Source organism: Melitaea cinxia, chromosome 18 (genome assembly GCF_905220565.1).
Source record: "Melitaea cinxia chromosome 18, ilMelCinx1.1, whole genome shotgun sequence".
In the NCBI taxonomy this organism is placed as follows: Eukaryota; Metazoa; Arthropoda; class Insecta; order Lepidoptera; family Nymphalidae; genus Melitaea; species Melitaea cinxia.
This window is the reverse complement of record NC_059411.1, coordinates 1,831,559-1,854,194: the sequence shown is the minus strand read 5'-3', so window position 1 is coordinate 1,854,194 and position 22,636 is coordinate 1,831,559. Positions and strand designations below refer to the sequence as shown.

At 36.0% G+C, this 22,636-nt stretch overlaps 1 protein-coding gene across 1 annotated transcript in view; it reads left to right on the top strand.

The window, feature by feature from the left end:
* The first annotated feature begins 7,888 nt into the window (after positions 1–7,888).
* LOC123662263 (homeobox protein homothorax) overlaps positions 7,889–22,636 on the top strand; it is a 196,947-nt gene continuing 182,199 nt past the window's right edge. Inside the window, exons 1-3 of the mRNA XM_045597130.1 lie at positions 7,889–7,933; positions 13,177–13,227; positions 18,465–18,635. Coding sequence (XP_045453086.1) covers positions 13,177–13,227; positions 18,465–18,635 — 222 coding nt within the window. The 5' untranslated portion in view covers positions 7,889–7,933. The remainder of the gene's footprint in view (positions 7,934–13,176; positions 13,228–18,464; positions 18,636–22,636) is intronic.

Here is a 22,636-nt window from a genome sequence, read left to right as displayed (position 1 = left end):
TTGTAATTTGTTCCCAGTTTACCTTGGGGTCACCATGATGCAGCGAGAGCGCCGAATTTTCTAATATATTATCCCTAGAGAAGGGTTGTCGTTTATAGTGTGTTATTTCTAAAATAAAGAGTAAAAGTAAGATATAATTATTGAAAGTAATTATTATTTATTGATTTATTTTCTGCCTACTTTAAAATAAAAGAAAATAACAAATATTATAAACTCAAGAAATTACGATAGTAATTTCTAACAGACCACCTCGTTTATCAAGGAAAAACTCGTGACATAACATAAAAATAGCAGTCAAATATAATAATAAAAATATCACATCAACTTGACAATACAAAACTTAATCAAACAACAAAACCGCTAACAAATATATGCAAATACAGAATCGATTTTCTGAACCCTTTAACGATATTAACTTTAAAAATTACATTAACAAAAGCCAAAACACATTTCGACCCGTAGATAAGTTATTAAACATTGCACCATTACACTTTAATTTTTGTCCCGGCGGGATTTAGGAGGGTAGCTGTGTGGAAATTAAAAAAAAGGTACGCCGAGGGTGCTGAACGCGCTTACTTATTCATAATGTATAGAACGATTATACGTGTACATTGTGCACCGCGAGCGACGCAGGGTTAAGTCGCATATTCTATTATGACCGCGCCGTATTTGTTCTGTTAACTTTGCCTTGTTTAAAATTTTGTTGTTTTTTTTATCGTCGTCGAACACTTTGGCCTGTTTATTTTCAAACGGAGCGTGTGCGAGTGCTCTCGGTTATAAACACGGACCGTTATGAATACGCTGTTTGTTTGTTTGTCAGTTGTTAGCGGCGAGCATGAGAAGCAAGGGTTAGCGGTTCGGTTCCGAAGGTGTGTGAATTGTGGCCAATGAAAACATTTCATTCGTATGTTGTTGTTAATTAGTATTTATAACATTGTGTGCTTAATTTACTATAAATATGAATAAGCAAAGCTGGGTAATAATATTTTTTAATTGTTACAAATAATAGTATGTTGCTATTCATTCGAACAGTCTAATCCCTATTTTCTAATATTATAAAAGCAACAGATTAAAAAATTCTATGATATATTTAAACATCTGCCGTTTCATAACAAATTAATCCAGCGCGATCTTAAGATGCACCGATAAAAAATATAATCCATCATTTGAATTCATGCCTGCTTTGGTACATAATACCCTAGTTTTGTTCAAAAAAAAAATCTGATCTTTTTTAACGTTTTAAATACAACAAAAGATCACAAAATTTTTAAAATCCATAACATCAACTAGAAAAAATGATTTAATTCTATCAATATTTATAATAGAATCTCCCATGACGTATTGAACTAAGTATTTATATTTTGAATAATGCTAAAAAAAGTGTTTGTCCATATAATAACAGGCGGAGTATCTAAATCAATTGTCAAAACACTGATAACTGTATAAACTTTTTGTTATTGCTTGCACTATTCTGCTCGACTGCCCCGGAGTGAGTCATTATGCACCACCTTTATAACCCTGCTTAATTCCTCCGCAGCCCTCTGAACGCGTTAATGGCCGAAAAACTGACCTTCTGGGCTGAAATGACCCCCTAGGGACCGGTTAAATGCCCGACTAACGCTTCGAAAGTATCGCCCTGTGAGGACGCGTGATTTGGACTATTATTGCTGGTAGACAAACAACAATTAACCTAACCTAAGCTAACCTACATAGAGGCTTTCCTTTAAAACTACGATATTCAAGCACAATATAAAGTATATAAGTGTCGACATTAAAAAAGGCTAATCCATAAATAACAGTATTTAAGATGAAGACAATAACCGAGTTTGACACGTCATGATCCGTCATCAAATGATATGTTCGTTGAACTCAAATTACACGTTACGGTCAACTGTCAAAACCGGATCACGCCTTCGTCGGATTTATAAATTAATAAATCAACCGTTCGCCGTCCGCCGTCCGCTAGTGACAAAACTCACATCAGAAATTACAGGTCACAAATCGTCACAGACCACGGCCATAAATCAACTTGAATTCTTTGCGAGATAAAGAAAAAAAAACTAAGCAAACACCCCGGCCGGGCCGTCTTCTACCTGCCCTCGTATCTTTTGAATAATTTTCTTGTATTAAAAATAAAATTTTCGAACGCACGGATTTCGGGACAAAAAACGTACGAAAAACTCGCCTTTCATTCGGCGCGTCCCGCTCTCACGCGTCGCTCCGTCCCGCTCTAATGGGATGACGCTTAACAAACGATACTAAAGCATTTGAAATGTTTGGCTCGGATCGAATCCGTCCCACACTCCACCATGTGTTTCGAATATTCAAGAATCGAGTATCCCACGAATTGCTCCTCAGGAATAAGGATATTTCACTACTTGAAAACGTGCCGAGAGTCCGAGCTACTTAGCGAAGCAAATGTGGAGCAGACGTGCTACCGGCCGTCGCATATTTCGACTACCTTTACGAACGGACGACGACGAGATATTTATGAATTCCTGTTAGTTATGAATAGTTTTCTATAATTTACATATTTATAGCTCAGACGACACGAGGGTTAAGCAAACAAAAGGCCCCGTTGCGTCCCACGTCCGAGTTCTTTTAATTTTATCATGGACCCGAACTCGAACAACCGAACCTCGATTTATAGAACCGAATTTTATGGCTACAATATTCAGTAGGAGTCGTTTTGTTAAGAAATATTTATGGCGTTTTTTGTTCGACCCTAAGAGAAATGAGTGATATCTGACGTTTACAAGTGTACCATAAAGGCGTTCGTTCATTACGTTCCTTTACGACGGCAGTAAACCGGGCGAATATACACATTCGCACGTCGTCCTCGCCGGCGATTACGTGCGATTCGCGAGCGACCGATCGCGACCGATCGCAACCGTCGCCGAAACAATCGACGCGCCGCCACGTGACCGCTGCGCACGCGCACGCCAACAGACCAGCTCTGTATTAATACACTATAATTTAGAACATGAACTACTTCAGTAGCCGTATAGCTCGCTCGGTCTTTTTATTGAAATTTCAACAAAACAAAAAAAAGTATAAATCACCTGCCCGCTCGATCGCATAAAAGTTATTAAATAGGAGGCGACTTAACTAAATTACAAAATTCAACCTTTACGCATTAAAGAATAATTAAGCTCGGGGACCGCTCGGATGGACAATTCTAAATCATATGATCGCTTTTGACAAGCGTCAAAATGGCTCGAGACGGTTGATTTATTAAAAGATCTTCAAGATCGATCGCCGGACATCTTAGGTAGCTGCTCGATGCTTTATTTTATCTTATAAATAGATTTTTTATTATAAATTACAGGGTACCGCGTATGGTAGCGATTTCGTCGCTGGCCCGCCGATATGTATGGTAATAAGTGTGGGTTAAACGGCGTCTCGTTGTGCGCTTTAATTTATGTTAAACAGAGTTTAATATCAATCGCTTGCGCAATGTCCACATTCCTCGGACGTTCGATTACGAGGCTATGAATTTAATGACGGGTTCCGTATTGTAATTCAGTCAGGTAGCCGCGTAGGCATCTGGGGCGAGATGATCGAGTCCGTCAAGCGACTCCAATAAGTTCACGACGAAATCATCTGCGAAAAAAATTACAACCATCCCATCTAGATGTATCACTCGTCTCACGCGTCCTTAACCCTCGGGGAGACGGACAAAAGGGCTTACATGAAGGCATTTATTCAATTACGCAAACAATGCATTTCGCCTGAAAATGCACAAAGGAACAGCGGGCCAGGTAGACGACGTGGCTTAAACGACAATTGTGGGACAAAAATTATTTAGGGCAAGTCAAAAGTTACTTTAAATAATGTATTTATTTTTATGTTCCTTTTACGATCGGCGACAAAATGTACACATAGCAGTTTGAATGAAATCAAACGTTCCCTTGGAACATAGTTGATGAAACGACAATTGATACTTTGTTATCGATTCATTAGAGTCCATTCATGCGAGTCAAGGGCTTACTTTTTAATTTCTGTATTGCTCTTAATATCATTCGAGTAAATATCGATATTGATTTAATTGTTCGACATATTTTAGTCACTACGTCACTGATATTAGTTGTTGTTTGATGAGACAATAATTTATGAACCAGACCACAGAACAGTTTCGAGTGTGACCCTTAGATTATCCTATAAACAAACATAAAGTTTTACGAATATAAAATGATTCGTAAAAAAATTATCTGCCATAATATTGTATCATGGCAAATCTCTTCATATAAATACAGAAAAAATAGCCTTGAACCTTCCTCGGTAAATGGGCTATCCAAAACACAAAGACTTTTTTTAAATTGAACTAATAATTTCTAAAAGAACGCGATAAAACAAACAAACACACTTTCAGCTTCATAATATTAGTATAGATATCTTAAAATTAGCATAATTCCTAATCCCATTTAACCCTAACATAGGTACACGAAACAAAAACTTTGTACCCCCTTTTACGAAAATTGCGTGAACGGAGGAGAATGAAATTTCGCACTCTTACAGTTTATGTAGAGAAGACACACACTACCATGTATTTGACACACACACACGCATATATACTCTTTTGTTTATTATAGAAGTATAGTCTTTGACAACAGAACCAAAAAAATGTTCAAATTTATAATTTAAATTAATTATTTGTGGTCGAATTTCGACCACTGTGGACTAGTTGGATTAAATTGTTTTGCGTATTTTAGTAACTACTTCACTGATATTAGCCGATGCTTGATTATATGGCTTGTTTTAATCATACCATAAAACAGTTAGATCAGATCACAGATTATCCCATAAACAAACTGTAATAATAACTGCAAGTCGTAAAAAATATTCTCATCTCTCTATTACTGAGATCTTTTATGATATATTATCAATAAAAATCTCAAGATGGATGTGCATAAGTTAAAGTTAGTATTCTTATTATGTAAAATAATCATATGTTTATGAAGTAAAGTTTAAATCCCCATACGTTATAAACATAGATACATCTTTATTGTTTAATCTATTGATATTAGGGACTAATGTGTATCTATATATATAATTGAGTGTCTTTGTAATATTAAAATAACCTCTTTTTACTAAATTCATATGGATGTATGAATATTAACTTTAAGATATGCACATTGCATGCTATTGTTTGTCTCGATTTTTCACACCTGTTTACAAACAATTTATTGTTTCACGTTTAGGATTGTTTAGACAAAAAGCACGATTTTTTATAGCCTTTTGAAAGCCATTACACCAAAAAAAGTAAAAGTGTTACATAACTCTGAGCTTCCTTGTTTTATGAGGTTCTAGACACAAAAAGATTTCTTCGAAATCGTACAGTAATATTCTAAAATGGCGTGTTTAATTTCATGCAATTCTCGAAAACAAACTATGGCCAAAGTACATGACAATTAACAAAAGCCCAAACTTTATATAAAATAACATTTTAACAAACGTTTTTGTGGTAATGGCTTTTTAACCGACTTCAAAAAAGGAGGAGGTTTCTCAATTCAACCGTATGTATATATTTTTTTATGTATGTTCGCGGATAACTTCGCCGTTTATGAACCGATTTTGATCATTTGTTTTTTGTTGGAAAGGAGATATTCCAAGCATACTAAAGAAATCGAAGGAACCTTCGAAAATCGTAGTGACGACTAGTGCGTTTGTTAATTTTTTTCGTGTACTTACGTCTCGTTGTAAAAGTGGTTACTTGTCGATGTAATAGAAGTCGGTTTTTTTCGTTTGCTAGGAAACACAATGATATATCAATATAGTTAGTACATACGATTTTGCCAATGATACATAGAAAGTTATAGAACTGATTAATATTAGTGACACCTCAACGGATATTTTAAGTTGTCAAATGACACTACTGTGTGATGTGTCACGTAATGGACGGATCAGTGTGCTCGATGTAAAATCAATGTGTATCTAGAACACACGCATTACGTATTTATATATGTACCTATGTTAGTCTTATTAGCATTTAATTGTCCGAAAGTGGGGGTTTACGGGTCGCTGGTCCCAAAAATTAGAGACTTCCTCAGGCGGAGGGGACGGTCTCATGCCTCTAGATTGGTTGTGACTAAAGTATAATTTCACCATGATTATAGTGTGTTATACGAAAAACTATAATGTACATACACGTCGCCCCATTAAACTTTTAATGGGGCGGTATACAACATATGAGTACACATTGTAGTTGACTCAAGTCTAGATTCCATAACATAACCTTTTCGAAAATTGTACGTGGATTTTTTCTATATTAATCCATAGAAGATAGAAAGTTGAAGAGTTTGTATTTTTTGTCTCAACATGCGAAAATTTCTTTTGTGTTGGATAGCCCTTTTACCGAGGGAGACTATAGGCTATTTTTTTCCTCAAATTAACGCCAGTAAAACCGCGAGACACAACTAGCTTAAGTTATATGTAAATGAGTTGAATGTTGCTTGCTTAAAGATAACTAACCTCTTTTTGAAGGCGGAAAGTTAAAAGCTGTGGTGAAAACACGTTATAACTTAAACAATAAAGGAAACTGCAAATGATCCGACAAATATGAAAATACAAATAAAATCAGACCTATTATCTATAATCTAAGTTCATCACAGAGTTATTTCGGTAATGAATCTTTTATCACCATTCATATAATTTTATAAAATTGAGTAATTAAATTCAACAAAGGTCATTTAAATTTTTTTTTACGAAAATATGTTAGCGTAAAATTGTAATTAGTTCTGCTCAATATAGTTATCACTATTAGAACAATGGGTGATATTAACTTTTAGTAAAACGATACAAAAATACAATGGTACAATTTGTATATTAATGTGGCGTTATATTATCGATGGTAATCTTTAAATGCGATTACGCATTAGCAATAATCCGAGCTTCGAAGTAAATTATAAGCAAAACAACGGGTGACCTTTTCTGTATTTTTTATTTTCTAATAGAAATAGTTTTTTTTTTTTATAAAAATGTAGAGCCATTTGTAATCCGGGCGCGGTGCATAGATGCGTGATAGTATCGCATTTCCGGTCAAGTAAAGGTGAAACTTAAAAAAAATTTGTTCTCATGCCTTCAAAGATTAATACACAACAATAACTTTTTCAATATAAAAAAGTTATATTAATAAGAGATATTATGAGAAAAATAACTCAAGCTCTTATGTTTGTTTACCCGTAGACGCTGTGAATAATCTAGAAATTTTTATTTTGTAATTAAAAAATCTCGTTATAAAAGAGGCCATGTGTTAAAGTTTAATGAGACTTGTTTCTACTTGTTTATGAGATTGAAGGAACCACTTTTGCCATGATTTGTGGAATGTAATCACCGCACTGGTTACGGTGCGATAAAATCTTCTACCTTCATTTACTCTATGACTGCGCGCGCGCAGCCGAGCGGACATTTTATTACCCTCCTCCCCCGCATTCCCCGGCTGTCTATATAATCTGTTTTCGGTATTTGCATGTTTTAAATTCAATTTTACTGTTTACTCACGTTGTCTGAGGCTATGTGCCCCATTTTACCATTTTTTAAAATCAAATCCCGTATTTGATTATTTTTATTTGAATACCATAAATTTAATTTTTATGTCTCTAGTTTCAACGACAGCAAAACTTGATTACAAATCTTTTTTATTTTTCCCATTCCCTTTGAATTAATAATTTCAAAATGTTTAAATACAATGCTTATTATTTTCGATGATGAATTAGTCATAAAGGCTATGTTTTTTTTTTAATAAGCATGTGTCTTTAAGCTAGTTAACGTAACAACGTCTAACTATCAACATACAAAGTAAAGTTCGACCTGTAAACTTATATTATTTTTATCGTAACTTGATCTGATTGCGTGTTACTAACGAATCTTTCTCTATCCACAGATACGTCAAGAGAAACCTTATTACATAGCGGACCCAGAGGTCGACTCATTAGTAAGTATCCCACTATTTTATTATGTCCTTCGTCAAAAGATAAATAAATGGTTCGAGTTTAATACGCCATAAAATAGTGAACATTTTATAGTTCACGTCTCCGGCGACCGAGTAATTTACGATTTGATTAGTTAAAGACCTGTCTAAAATTAGCCGCAGGTATATGAGATACTTCTCGGAACGACGAAATAAAGGAACTATATGGAAAGAAAAAAATAACTCGATCTGTACGTATATTGTCACTCATAAAATGCTGAATCGCACGGCGTCTCCCGCGGCTAGCGCACAAAAAGCGAAATAAAAAGATGGCGGCCACCCACGGCAGCCGTTCGACACGGGTACTTAACCGATTTTTAACAAATAAAATCTAAGGCATTACGAATCGCCGACGCGATGTTGACTCTGCTCGAATCGCTCTAATCGAATCGAGCCGACGACTCCTCGATCGGTACGGGTGTGTGGAGCTTACAAAACTCTTTAATTTCTCGGTTAACGACATATGACTTAATTGTGAATTAATTTTTAAAAAAATCTCGAGCACAAGTATTGCGCAATAAATTTTCGAAAACATAAATCGTGATTTGAAAGTAAGTAAAAAACAGTAGCGAGGCGTGACAGCACAAACTGCTATGTCAGGTTACCTGGAGATAAGCGCCATTGATGCTCGTGAACCTTCAGATAAGGAAGCCAAACAAACTCAGGCACATCCGGGCGCTGAACAAACTTACGAGAAATTGTTGAATTTTTATGTTTTTGTCATGTGGTGCCACTGTCAGCCCACATGTGTGTGCCTTAGATAATGTCGGTGTCACTTGGAATTAACTTTATCATTGCCTAACTCGAAGTAATGAATCTATTAAAAAGTACAGTCGACGAAAATGCGCCAGAAGTTACAACACATTTGACAAAAACTATTTGATTTAATCTGTGTATTGTCCACCATGTTATTTTAGCGTATCGTTACCGGGTGTCGAACAAAATCGCTAAAGATATTATAATGTGAAATAAAAATGCCCAATTTTGTGCAAATTGAGTTCGTTAAAAACATTATAAGATGATTTTCATGTTGATTTATATCCCTCCTTATTAACTCGTTACAAAAACGCTTTGAAAGCAGTAATTCGTGTCAGTCTGTCCGTTTCTTTAGTTTCCTTTAAATAAAAACCGCCGGGGGTTATTTTAGGAAGTGGCTCTTGTTACTTGTTTACGGTTATTCAATTGACGTTATTTTAGTTTTCAATGGGATCTTTTGAAAGACATTCGGAGTAATTCCTTACGGTTGAAAGGGCGCCATCTTGCGGCGGACGCGTGTAATTACTAGCGCTGTTTGTTGCTGTCAACGAAATTAAAATGTTTCATCGACACGCGATGCCCTACACTCAATTTTAATTTAAAAATATATATGATAATTTAATTATGTTTTATAATTTGTTTCCTTAAATAAAAAAAAATAGACACAATATTTAAAAAGTTACTACGTTATTTTAATGAGTAACGTACGTGTAATAAAATTTAAAACTATTAATTATAGCTTTTAACGCAATAATTTTTATAATTCGTTTAGAATAAAATAACATACTCCATGTCGGTTTCTATAAATAATTTAATGTAGAAACCCCTCTTTTAAAAATCGACTCATTAAATAAATTCGCCCCGGGATATTGTTTCAACACTTCTTTACACCTTGCGCAGACACCACTTGTTGTGTGTAGCTTCACTTTAATTAGAATGTATTGTTACGGGTTGAGGAATTACGTCATTGTTTACTATAACAGCGAATAAAAAAAAAATACGGACATGTAAAAAAGCACTACAGATTAAATAATATTTTTGACGTGTAATTGTTAACTGAGTTATGTGTGAGTTACAAATGAGAGAGATGTTTGCGGATGCATGGACCCTCGTTGCTTGAGCTGTGACTGAGCAAACACAGATGCGGTTTGGATAAACAGTGGTCCATTAGGGTGCACACATTAAAGTGTAATGGCGGATAATAATATATTTAAAAGGTTTAAATAAATTCATAATAAAATATAAACAAGTACCGATTATTATCATTAGGGGTAAAACCAAAAGCAATAAGTAGTATGCGCTGAATGATATAACAAACAAAATTAACAGATAGTTTAAATATTATCAGTTAAAGAAGCTTAAAATGCACAAAAAATAAAATTACTAAATACTTCCATTACTTGCTTCTACTTATATATACCTGGGCAGCCCGACTGGGGAAGTACCTCGAACTTACAGAAGATGACAGTTAATTAATACTGCTTTCAAGCAGTGTTATGTTCCTATTGGTGTAAGGTGGCCAAAGCTCTTGGGGTGAATCGGGATGGGGCGGCAACGTGCTTGCGATGCTTCTGGTGTTGCAGACGTCTATAAGCTACGGTAATCGCGTACCGTCAGGTGAGCCGTACGCTTATTTGCCGACTTAGTTATATTAAAAAAAATATGACACCACTCTATAATCTATGGTCTCAATCTCAAAAAAAAAACCGCTTGTCACAGGGTCACTAGAAACAGTTTGTTTAAAATAAAAATATGAGACTTTTTAAACAAACGGAAATGTGTTTATTGAGATAACTCGATAAGTTGTCAATTTATAGTATATTTTGTGTTTTGACCCTAAAATAAATAGTTTTTTTTTTTAATTATAATGAGGTTATATGTGGCCAGCACGCGGCTTTAGTTGTTTCTACTCGCAGATCTAAATGTTAAAAAATTTACCATATTTACTTTTTTTTTTTTCAAATGAGTAGCTTAAAAATTAAGTTTCATGATCTAAGCAAAAATCTAACGATACATTTATAAAATTTTATATCCCACTTTAGTTTTTCTTACTGACTAGCCAAATTATATATATTTTAGCTGTCTATAATAATCAATGTAGCTTACAATGTCAGCAACACTGATCATTCTCCTTCGTGTCTTTTCTATTCCACTTGACATTTGCGAAATCGACAGTACCCCCTGGCACAACTGAAAGCCATCAAGCCCGATAGTTAATTATATTTTAGTTTCGATAGTCCATGTTAGAATAATACTGTCCTCTAGAACTTGTCATTTTATAATATATAATAAAGTACGTATATATACTATTTAATGTTGACTAGTGGTTCCCTCAGTTTCACCCGTTTTGACATTCATACAAACAGTTTTGCACCCGTGTCATTATTAAATGTTTTCTGGCTTATTTTATTTCTGGGTGATGTAGCAGTATAATCTGGAAAAAAATATTATTAAAATAAGTTCTGTATCCTTCAAATATTTGATAATTTCTAGGTATTTTGAACTCAGTGCTCGTATTATTGGTATAGCCTAAAAATAATATTTCCAAAGTACTACGAGATTTTTTGTACTACTCAATCACTTTTCACTCCACTTTTTCTTATATTTCAAGCAAACAGACAAACAGGGAACAAGTTTATTAAACATGCTTTTTTAAAGTATTTTACAAGTTTTAAATTTGACATGTACAACGGTAGCACATAAGTGGCTTGTCGAGCAAACAGATTTGACTGAGTTCATGGTGTTTACGATGCCTCCCTCAAACAGGGCAAACATCTGGCTCACGCAGAACAACGACCTTATCCCATAAAGGATAGAGGTCACAATCAGATATATATGATGTGTCAACAAATTTTTATCTGTTCGCCTGTCACGTCTGTGCAAACGAACAGGGCGGCGTCTAATTGATACCGGTACGCGTGTTAAAATAATAATCGGTAAAATGTACACTTGTTTGAATATATGTCGGGATTTGTCTTGCTCGCTAAGATTTGTCAAAAGATGATAAGAGATCGTTTGAACATCTGAATATAAATTTGCGTATTTTTGTTGTTAATGTTTTTTTAAATTGTTTGTTTGTATGACTTTGTTCGTCTGATATTTTTGTAATGCTGTTAATATGTAAATTAAATAGTGCACTGTTAGCTTTATCTCCATTATCTTTAAGCTTGGTCTATAAAGTTTTATATTATGTATTCATTGGCCTTTGACGTAGTTACTGGAAAAAATTGCATTACTTAAGAGAGGTACAATTTAATTCTTTTCTTTATCATGGAAATAGTTGAAAACAAGTACACCTGCTGTTGAATGATCACTTCCGCTCATGAACACATGTAGTTCCGCAGAAGCCACAATTGTATTTCTAGAGAGAGAAGAATGAGAGGGTAAAAGAGCTGAAAGATGGTAGAAGATCGTTATGGATTCAGTTCTATCAGTATATCAAGGTTATTAAGCCAGCTCACCAAAAAAATTAAAACACCCTACTTCTGTACTTTAATACACCAAGAATTTTCCATAGCATAACTAAGGAAACAAAAGAGACAAAATCCATTCTAAATTTTGAAAAACAGTCCGTTCCACTTCCGTTATCTGGTATCGAAGCGCGGTAAACTAATAAAGTCCATCAATCAAAAGGTTCTGGAGATTATTCCGAAGGCGGCGCACGTCTCGGCAATCAGAAACAAATCATGGAACTATTAAAACGGCATTAACTCGCTTTTGAGATGCTATCGATTAGAAAAAAAACTACGATTAGATCTTCAAATAGAGCTGTGATTAGGATCGCAAGTACGTAACGCCCGTGCTGTTATATTATTTAGGTGTTAGAATAAAATCAATGTCATCCGATACCAAGCCACATTTGGGACCTCAATCTTCGGGAAGATCACACCAAAATCATACTGCTTTCAGGTAGTATTGTGTTTTTATGGTAAGGGGAGAGTAGAGGGGGAGGGGAGGTGGACGGGGGGGGGTGGTAGAGTTTGCAACGCGCTTGAGATAACCGCTTGCATTTCGAAACCTACACTTGTTTACCAGCATAGTTGCATGAAAAAATATTTAAAATCGAACAAGAATGTGCTGTGACGTCATACAACACAGGTCTTTATCCGAGTGCTGCTTGCGTAAACTTTTTTACTGTAATTTACTATTTCTAGCATACATTGTTTACAATTTAATCCGGTTAGAGCTATAAATATGTCTGGAGTGAACTTCAATGACCTTAACCTTCAGTAAATTGTACAGAAGCATTAAAATATAACGTGTAACTCTATAGTTAGCTTAGACATTCTTCGTAATATGAAATATATACAACGATGGCATATCCCGCACAGCGGGGCTCCGGCATCGTCCAGCTCATTGTTATCGAGTCGCCTTTGTCTGATTGAACCTCAGCTGTGACGTCACAAAACACCACAGACAACTTCAACTAACATTCTGCTCTGTCTTTCCAGATGGTGCAAGCGATACAAGTACTACGGTTTCACCTATTAGAATTAGAAAAAGTAAGTGTCTTTTAATGTTTTATTCACAAGGGAATGCATGGCGTCGCAAACCGGTCCCAAGATATCGGCTGACATTGTCCGGCGATATCGTTACGATTATCCGACGGCTATCGATTTTGAGCCGAGATAACGTTTCGATGTCACGCAACCGGCGCACGCACACGTTCACACCTCGGGTGGAGTTCGAATTTTTAAATTTTAAAATTTTAAATTTCGAACGTTTCATAGGACAACTGGCAAAGTCAGATGTCGCGAACGCTCGCTCGCTGTTCTATAATTATTCAAATTCGTTCATAGTTCGTTAGCGATAGAGTGCGAATAGCGTCGCGTTCGGGCGGTCAGGTGTTCGGCCGTGAATGGGAGCGCACTCGCATTTGTATGTTTGTTTTTCCCTTATCTCCGATTTCGGCTCGTTCCGTTCGAGACCGGTCTACTTCTTACGTGTGTCGCATCGTTGATTCGCGTCATTATACCCTCGACGGGTAACGGTATCGCGGCGGGACCAGCCTTTTTGTCGTCCGCAATCAAATTGACCGATTCACGCGTATAGACATTAATTAAATCCGTTAAATTCAAATATCCATCCGTCCGTGGACTACGACGATGGACTCGTCAATTTACAGAGTCGTCAATATTATGGTCACGTTTTAAACAAACTAGTTTCATCCGCGGAGGCGATTTCGAAATGAGATACGTGTATCGCTCCCACAGATACTCGTGAAATGTCCGGCGCCGATACTTACCTAAGTAATAGTGCCTAGTGCTCGAAACCGGTAAATTTTTGGTGAAAAAGTAATGTGTAGGTATGAACAAAGAGGTCCGTAACGAGATAACCCGAAATGTGATACGTCTACGAATCGCTGGCCGGAGGGCGATATAAAGGCCATTTAAAAGAATAAAAATAAGACGTTCGAAATTCAAAATACCAGAACCGCTCGACGCGGCCATGTCGGCGGGACGCGAGAAATGTACGTTAAATACAAATAAACTTAATTTAAATACGCATAATACCGCCTTTTCAATTTGTTTTTTGAAAAGGAAAACAATACCTACAGTTAGACGAATGTGAGCAAAAAATATCATGTGCTCATATCCTATAGACGTCGACTTCTATCACGTTCATAGTTTTTATCGAAATAAAATCTATGAAAAAAGATGCCGTTAGTCGAAGCCATTTCCGCTTCACTACACACCGTTCACAGGTGATGTTTTCGAGCTTAAATAATAATTAAAACGTACGTAAAAAAACGTCCGAACGTCGAACACAATGAGATTTCGTTTAGTTCGATTCAGGTGCGCGGAGTACCTGCCGGAGTAACGAGAATATATTACTAATAACAATGAATAATAAATACACGGTTTTAATAGAAAATAATAAAATAAAAGTTCATACACTCGATCCGTTTTAACGATCACACAATTATATCTACATTAAAAAATATCCAATAACATTTTTGATTTATGCTTTAATATTTTTTAAAGATGGCCGCCGGCGGTCACATCGAGTTCGAAATTCGAATCGTGGGTCTTTTTCGGTCGCTCGAACGGCGATTGGTCCCAGCAGCGGGTTTTTTATGTAGTCGACGAGTGACTGTTCCCTAATTACGTTATGTGGTAGACGTTCGGATTCCTGCGGTCATACCGGCCTTTATTAGATTTATTTCTTTTTTAAACGCGACCGACGAAACCAGCCTAAGGAGTAAATATATACAGCCCACTCAAATATAGTTTTTTTTTTCTTCTTTTTTAATAAATAGAAGCACTAAACGGTCGCTATAGAGCCTAACTGATTACCGAATGCGCCACTTTATTTTCATATTTTGTTTCTAACTCGTAAACCTTATCTGTAACAACGTGGCTAAGTGATTTATGATGTAGGTCAGATTTGTTGGTTTACGGGCCTCGAACCGGGGACCCTTTACGACGTTACCGAGTTTTATAACTTTTACAACGTACATTAACTCGATAGTGTGACACGATTTTACCGTTCGCTTTCGCGTTGATTGACCGAAATCGTTTTAATTAAATTTTACCTTTATTAAAAAAAAAATAACAATAACAACATAAAAAAAAAAACATTAAACTTGTAAAATAGATAATAATATAAGTATCTAGAAGTGTTTATCGTACCGAGTGAGGTGCGACCAATCGGCTCTCATTTGAATGCCGGTTCAGGTTTTATTTAAATTAAAAAGAAATAAAAGCTCTAAAAAGGCGCAAAAACGTAAAAAAGAAGCGAACCGATGGCCCTCCGATCAGAAATGTCGGCCGATGCGTTTTTGCATCTGCCTATGCATTTCGCTGTGGATTAATTCGACTTACGCATATTTTATGTAAAATTAAACCTTAACTATCTCGGGGTACGATTATACCCCGCGATATTTTTTATGCATGTAGGTATATTGTGCTTCTGTTGAGATCTCGGTAACGGTTCTATAATAAAAAACGGAATCATACTGAGGCTTGGGTTCTTAAAGTCATATATTTCTTTTTTAATTTTAAGTTACAATTTAACCCTACAAAAACATTCTCGTATATATATATTTTTTTACTTCATTGAAACAATATTTTCGCGACAAAACAAATCAGTTGAAGAATTAGCAGCAGCATATTTGTAGTTATTTTTTATAAATAATCCCACAATATAATTGACGTAACATGTAAAATCGAAGGTAGTTAAGGGTTATTTGTGTACAAAGACTTAGTAATACAAAGTAATAAATAAGTTATCTAAGACTTCATATATAAAAACGGGTTATACATCCATTAGTAAACAAAGATAAAGAAGTTATAATATACTATTTTTATTAACGTATTATGACACGAGATGATGGAATGTTTTGAAATTCGAATAAATTATTACAAATTCCCGCGCGTTTGATTGGAGATGTTATTTTTTTTAAATAAATTACATACCAATTTACTTTACTGCCTAGTCGCACCCACAGACGGCATTAGTGCGAGAAGCAACTTATAGTATTTAAAAAAAAGATGATCGACCGTGGCATACATTGCTAAGCTGGTTTTATACTACCCACGCTTTTGGCACTCTCCTGACGAGATCCAATCCATAAAAACTATAAAAAATACGCGATACCTGGTCGGTGACAAAACCTATTAATCAGTATTTTAAAAAAAGATTATTAGTTCCGAATAGTTTTAAATATCGAACACGAGAAGAACACTCAAACTAAACGTCAACGAACTGCCATTATATATCACGTTTCAAATTAAAAAATAAGAATTCGTTCAGAAACACACCATATCTCAATCCGGGTTCCAAATTTAAATTTCTGGAAAGAGTTCGATGTTCGAAACGATAATCGGCTCGGAGCGGGCTCGGAATGCCGTAATATCTCATTAAAGACATCAACATTTCACCCGCGCGATCATATCCACGGATCATTTCCGCGGGAATATGACACTATCAATCTTTAATTTAAGGATTATATTCGAGTGACGAGGGAAACACTTGCGACGTTTATCATCCGATGAGCTAACAATCCCAAATTTGGATATACGAAGAGTTACGATGTCATCTTTGTCGCATTCTCCGGTCGAGAATAGATCGGGCATCGGTCACGAGACGACGGATTATTGGAATTAATTTCGTTGTTAAATGTATATGTTCATTTTGTTTCGGAATTTCTAATTTTATTTTCGAATTATACGTCTATCGATAAAAATAAAAGTTTAAATAATTGCACGTGGTTCGAACGAAAGTGGGAGATCGAAAGCGGTCGTGATTTAAAAAAAGTCTAAATAATTGAAAATATTTATAAATAGTGCTTCTTTTTTGACCTCGTGAATGATATAAATCAGTTTTGACAGATATTAGCCATTTAACTGTTTATGTTACGAGATACGAAATTCGGTACCATAAATATGGCTATCAACAGCTAGTAAGTTGTAAACTTCAAATAACTATGAATGAAGCTCAATAATCAATCACCTTTCTGATCTCACGGAAATACAAATTTTGTGCAGAGTTTTATCGAATGAGCTTACAGTTTTACGATTTTCATAAAAAGTCGTCGATTATTAAATTACAACCCTAGAGACATAATTAGCTGTCAACGGCGGGTAGCGTCGTTTCCGCTTCCGCAGACGCGTTCTATTTTCAAATCCGCTAACTAAGACGATCCATGTCCTTTTCGTGTTTTTTTTTTGTATTTTTTACTTTCGGTCCGCGAACTCCACCTGCCGCCATTTTATTACATTTCACCTTGTAAACGCTATCTAAAAATTTCGTTAGCTATTTTATTGCCTTATGTTAATTTCTAAGTTAATTATGCCTATGAAAATTTATAAGGCCTCGACGTAAAAATTAATACTCCGCCGTCGGGGGTCGTATTTTATTGGGCAAGTCGAAAAAAAATATATTTACTTTTGTAATAAGAAGTTTTTTGTTTTACGATGCGACGCGTGTGCGTCAGTTGGTCCGCGACGACTCCACATGCTTCCCTTTGTTTTACTTTGTATTGTTTTCGTTCAAACATTAGTTCAGAGGTCGCCCAGCACTAAGGTGTCGCTGAACTCAACTCCGAATTATCTTCAAGTTTAAGAAACACGTTTTAACTCAATGTTTTAACATAATATGAATTATAGTTTATTTATGTTATAAATAAGTATTTAGTTACGTAAGACGCCGGATAGCGGCCACATTCGTCAATATAAATGTCTATGTAAATGTGTGATTGTGTCATTAATTAGTCGATAAATCAGAGGCAATCAATTCTGTTTGATTAGTTTGGAATTCGTTATGACGACCCGTTGCACGAGTCCCAACGGTACACGGCGGGCCGCTGTGGTTCACAGAATGTTTAGTTTTGTTATTAATTGAATTTAACAAAAATATGAGAAATATCTTAGAGCTATTTGATGATAAAACTCCGCTTATAAGGTAGTTGTAATTAAAAGGCACGGTGGATGTTAGTAGATTTGATTTTTGCTGAGGTAGGATTATCAAGAAATTTCTTGCTCAAAATATGGAACAGTATGTCTGTGGAAGTACCTTACAGAAGATCAAAGCGAAATAATACTACTCTTAAATAATATTGTGTTCCTGTGGTGGGAAAGGTGGCAAAACCCGTGGGGGGATAAGGGATTGGGTCAGTGTTTATAAGCTACGGTTATCCCTTACCACACGTGAGCCGTATGCTTGTTTGCCGATCTAGTTGTGTAGATAAACAATAGACGGTGTCCGAGAGTAAAGTTAACTGGGTATTGTTGTGCAGGTGCACGAGCTGTGCGACAACTTCTGCCACCGCTACATCAGCTGCTTGAAGGGCAAGATGCCCATCGACCTGGTGATCGACGAGCGGGAGAGCGCGCGGCCGCCCGACTCCAACGGCGAGCCCCGATCCGCGCCCGACAGTAGCCACGACGGCGCCTCCACCCCCGACGTCGTGAGTACCCCCTATAGCAAGTCACACCTGATTCAGAGGCGCGATCCCCAGCTAGCACCCAATTCGACCACGAGCTATCTCGTGCACCCCTGCTCTTAGTCTGGCCATTGCAAAAACGAAGTCTTTAAGGGGGTGCTCGCGTTTTAGTCTATGTCCCGCCTCCCTAGCTTGTACGGCCCCGGCCCGCGCGGAGTTGCACGGCTCCGGGCGGGCCGCTAGTTTAAGTGTCCTTTAGAACAAATCTTCGTTTTTGCAATTGGCCAACCTCTAGCACTGTACCATTTGAAAAATTGCATTAATTCTAAATGATTGGAACAAAGTAAATTGTCACACGATACAGTGAAGGGGTGAGACGGGTGCGAACCGAACCTTCTGCGATGAACATTTGCGCCGATGTTCGAAATTTGTTTTGCGCCGGAATTATGTATACGATTTAAAAAAAACATACGTATAACGTTGATTGTAATATGTGTATACTAATAAATAATTAACTATAGTGAGTAACTACAGCATAAGTGTTTCGAATCCTCTCTTGCTCGAGGCCGCAGAACTATTGCCATTCAGATCTTCTAGAAGCTGCGATTACGATTCTGAGCTTAGTTTAAAACTTAATTAGGTTATCGGGAAACTAATAAAAAACGAAGTATACGTAAAGATACAACTTTAAATTGCCTAAGTGAGATAATAAGAGTTACTTAAGAGTTTTAAATTATTGTCATCGGTTTAAATGGTGGGTAGATGTTAGTTGTCCTCTGCAAGGAGCGCGCCCGCGCTGACGAGGAGCACAAAAATATTAAAATTAGTTAGTTTAAAGAAATGGAAATACGTATTCAGTATACGCTAGGTGTAATTTTAGTCAGTTCGCGGACGGTCGAGCCCGGGCCGGGAGCCGGTCCGGTGCCGGACCCGGCCGGAGCGCGAGCGATCTCAATAATCAGATATATTATATGGATGTGCGTTATAAATAGAAATCTAGATGCTTCTAAAAATAATTAGTGGCGTTAATGTGGCTCCGACACTATCCCTACTTCGATAAGACGTAAACGATTACATAGTTAAGATTGTTTGCTGTATTTTTGTACACTGCATTAATTCTGATATCGATACTGCATTATTGCACGATGCATTACGTTAGTATACGTTCACAGATAGACGTTCACGTTGTGCTACTAGTGGCGATCCGATTCTGTAACTATCGAGTGCCGATATCGATGTTTGCAATCGATTTTGTTTCCCATCACCAGTGGTCTGACAGTGCAGTCACAAGTTACAGGATCGGTGACAGGAGCCGCCTTTCTCTGTATGTTTGTTTAGAGTATTGGAGATATGTTTTGGGCGTTGAACTGAGTTGTTTTGTTTGCGTTATATATTATTTCTCACATTGTTAACATGGAAGCCATAATATAACCTAACTAGTGATTATGTTTGAGACGAAGGCACGCCTTCGGTGGTTATTTTGTCTGTATATGAGTTTTTTTAACATTAATTATGTAGTTGAATGTCTTAGTTACGCATCTCGGTAGGTTTTTGTTTAAAAAAATATATAAAATAATTTTTTCGTAATTCTAACTCGTAAATGTATAATAAATATGCTATTTGGTGTACGTCCATCTTGTATGTCAATGTGATTTTAATTTATAATTTTATTTCCTCTGAACGGATTACAATAAAATGTTCTGTTTGAAATAATAACTGAGTTTGTTTTTATATTATAAGTTTCATAACACAGCACTAATCGATAATCATTATTATATCGATAATATAATCGACTTTTATTAACTTTATAACATCCCTAAAGTGAAGTCAAGACTGAAATAAACTCGTTAACCGTTTCAAAGGTGAGGGAGTTTTGGAATAAAGAGAGAATATTTTATAAGGAAAAATATCGTATTTTTATCGTGTCGCAGATTCTGGAACCCCGGGAGAGCCGGAAAATTGTTTCTTTACTGCTTACTGCACCCTGCGCGATAATCTTTACCGCCAATCCGCCATTGCTAGGCCCCTCACGCACTGCTGGTTTTAAGGGATCATTTGGCTTTGATATAAAAGTATGAAATTTTATTTTAAAAATGATACTCTCTTATAACAAATTCTTGTTAAAATACTGTAAAATTGTGTTTGACGTAATTTTGATCTTAGTTAAAGTGATTTCCTTACTTTGTTGAGCTATTTTATGGTTTATAGACTATAAAATCAACGCATATTCAAAATGTCACATCTCAATACAGTGCGTAAAGACACCGCAATGTCTCATAAACATGGCGGATTCTTTTCACGAATTTGACAAGCTGATATTTTATTTATTTTTTATCGTCTGCCGTTGACGGGCGCGGGTTCGAGCCGCGGGTGAGCTCGGGGTTAGCTTCAGATAATTGGCGGGAAATTTGTAATGGCCAGTGTTTAAATGGTGTTTTTTTAGGGGAATGGCAAAGGCACGAATTGTAGGGATCAGAGTGAAGTGTAAAAATCAATAATATTTCTGATGATTACATATGTCGAAACGAATAATTAAGTTAAATAAAAGAAACGAGTAATGCTAGATATGTTTTGGTTTTGTTTTAGGCTGAAAACAAAAGAGGTTAACAGTAAAATTATATGAAAGTAGGGGGTTGCAGTTTTTGTGACTGTAAACATATGGAAACTATGGAAAGTTAAAAGTAATAATTTCACACATATCACATATTTACATACACATTACCATAATACACTAAGAAACCTGTGGAAATAACCTGATTTTTTTTTGAATAGTTCTGACAAAAAAAGTACAGAATAAAAAAATTAAAAAAGTTAACATTACCCGTAGCAATAATCAATTACATTCACAACAATCACCAGTATATGAATAATGCAGGCCATGGGGCCGCTATAAGTAAAATAATAAAACCATAGGGTCCGGGATTTGTCCGGGAAAGCAGATAATTCGTCACGGATTCGTCACGGCGACAATATTACGGGATTACCAGCCGGGGACAATTTTTATTTTCCCCTTGGTGTGAAAGTAAAAAAAAAATGTGCTAGAAATATTGCCAGAACTAAAAAAACTACAAAATAATAAAAACAGTTCACACACAAATATAAAGAAAAGAAGAAACAGTTTTTGATCTTGACAGTATTTTGATTATTTTAAATTACATGATTAAAGTAGTTGACGACGCGTTGGCGCAACGGTAAATGGACTGGCTGTTGCGCTAGCGGTCGCGGGTTTGATTCACGATAGACATTTATATCGACCATATAGATGTTAGTCGTGGTCTGGGCGTTGTGATTGTATATTGTATGTTTTTCCGGACCCTCGGCACTGGAGAAAGAGAAAATCCTACTGGGGGATCTGTTGAGTGTGAAGCGTTTATTAAAGTATTATACATAATATAAATTATGTAAAAAAATAAATAATAATAACACCAGAGATTTTTAAAAACATATCTTATACATATGTTTTATTTTTTAAATATTGCTTCCATGTATATCACTTAGTTCCATGTCGATAAAATTGAATTGAATTTAAAAAATACGACATTCTAATAAGTTATTATACGTGGGCAATGTCAAGCGTAGTCCCGGAGATCACGTTGACGGGCTGCGTACGCGCATGTATTTATATGGGCCTGTCCGTCTTGATGACTTTATTGGCCACTAAACTCTTGTTAGATTCCAGCGTCACATAGCTTACATCAGACAGTACTAACGATTATTTTTTTTACTTTTCTATTTATGTATTAGTTTTGAGGGTACTTCAATAAATTAGCTTAAAAAGCAGTAAAATTAATAGTTACATTTGTATAAAAGAAGGAACATATTGTTAAACTAAACTGTATTTACTAGTGTTTGTTGCATCTATTTAAAAATTATTTTTCTCATAAAATAATCCAAGGCAAAGAAATTTGGCGCCAAAACAGAAAAAGACGCCGCCTGATCGTAAACCGTCGCTTTTAAATCTGGAACGCTCCGCTATTGGCTAGTTGTCGACCAATCAAAACGCATAAACGAATTTTACGATCGCC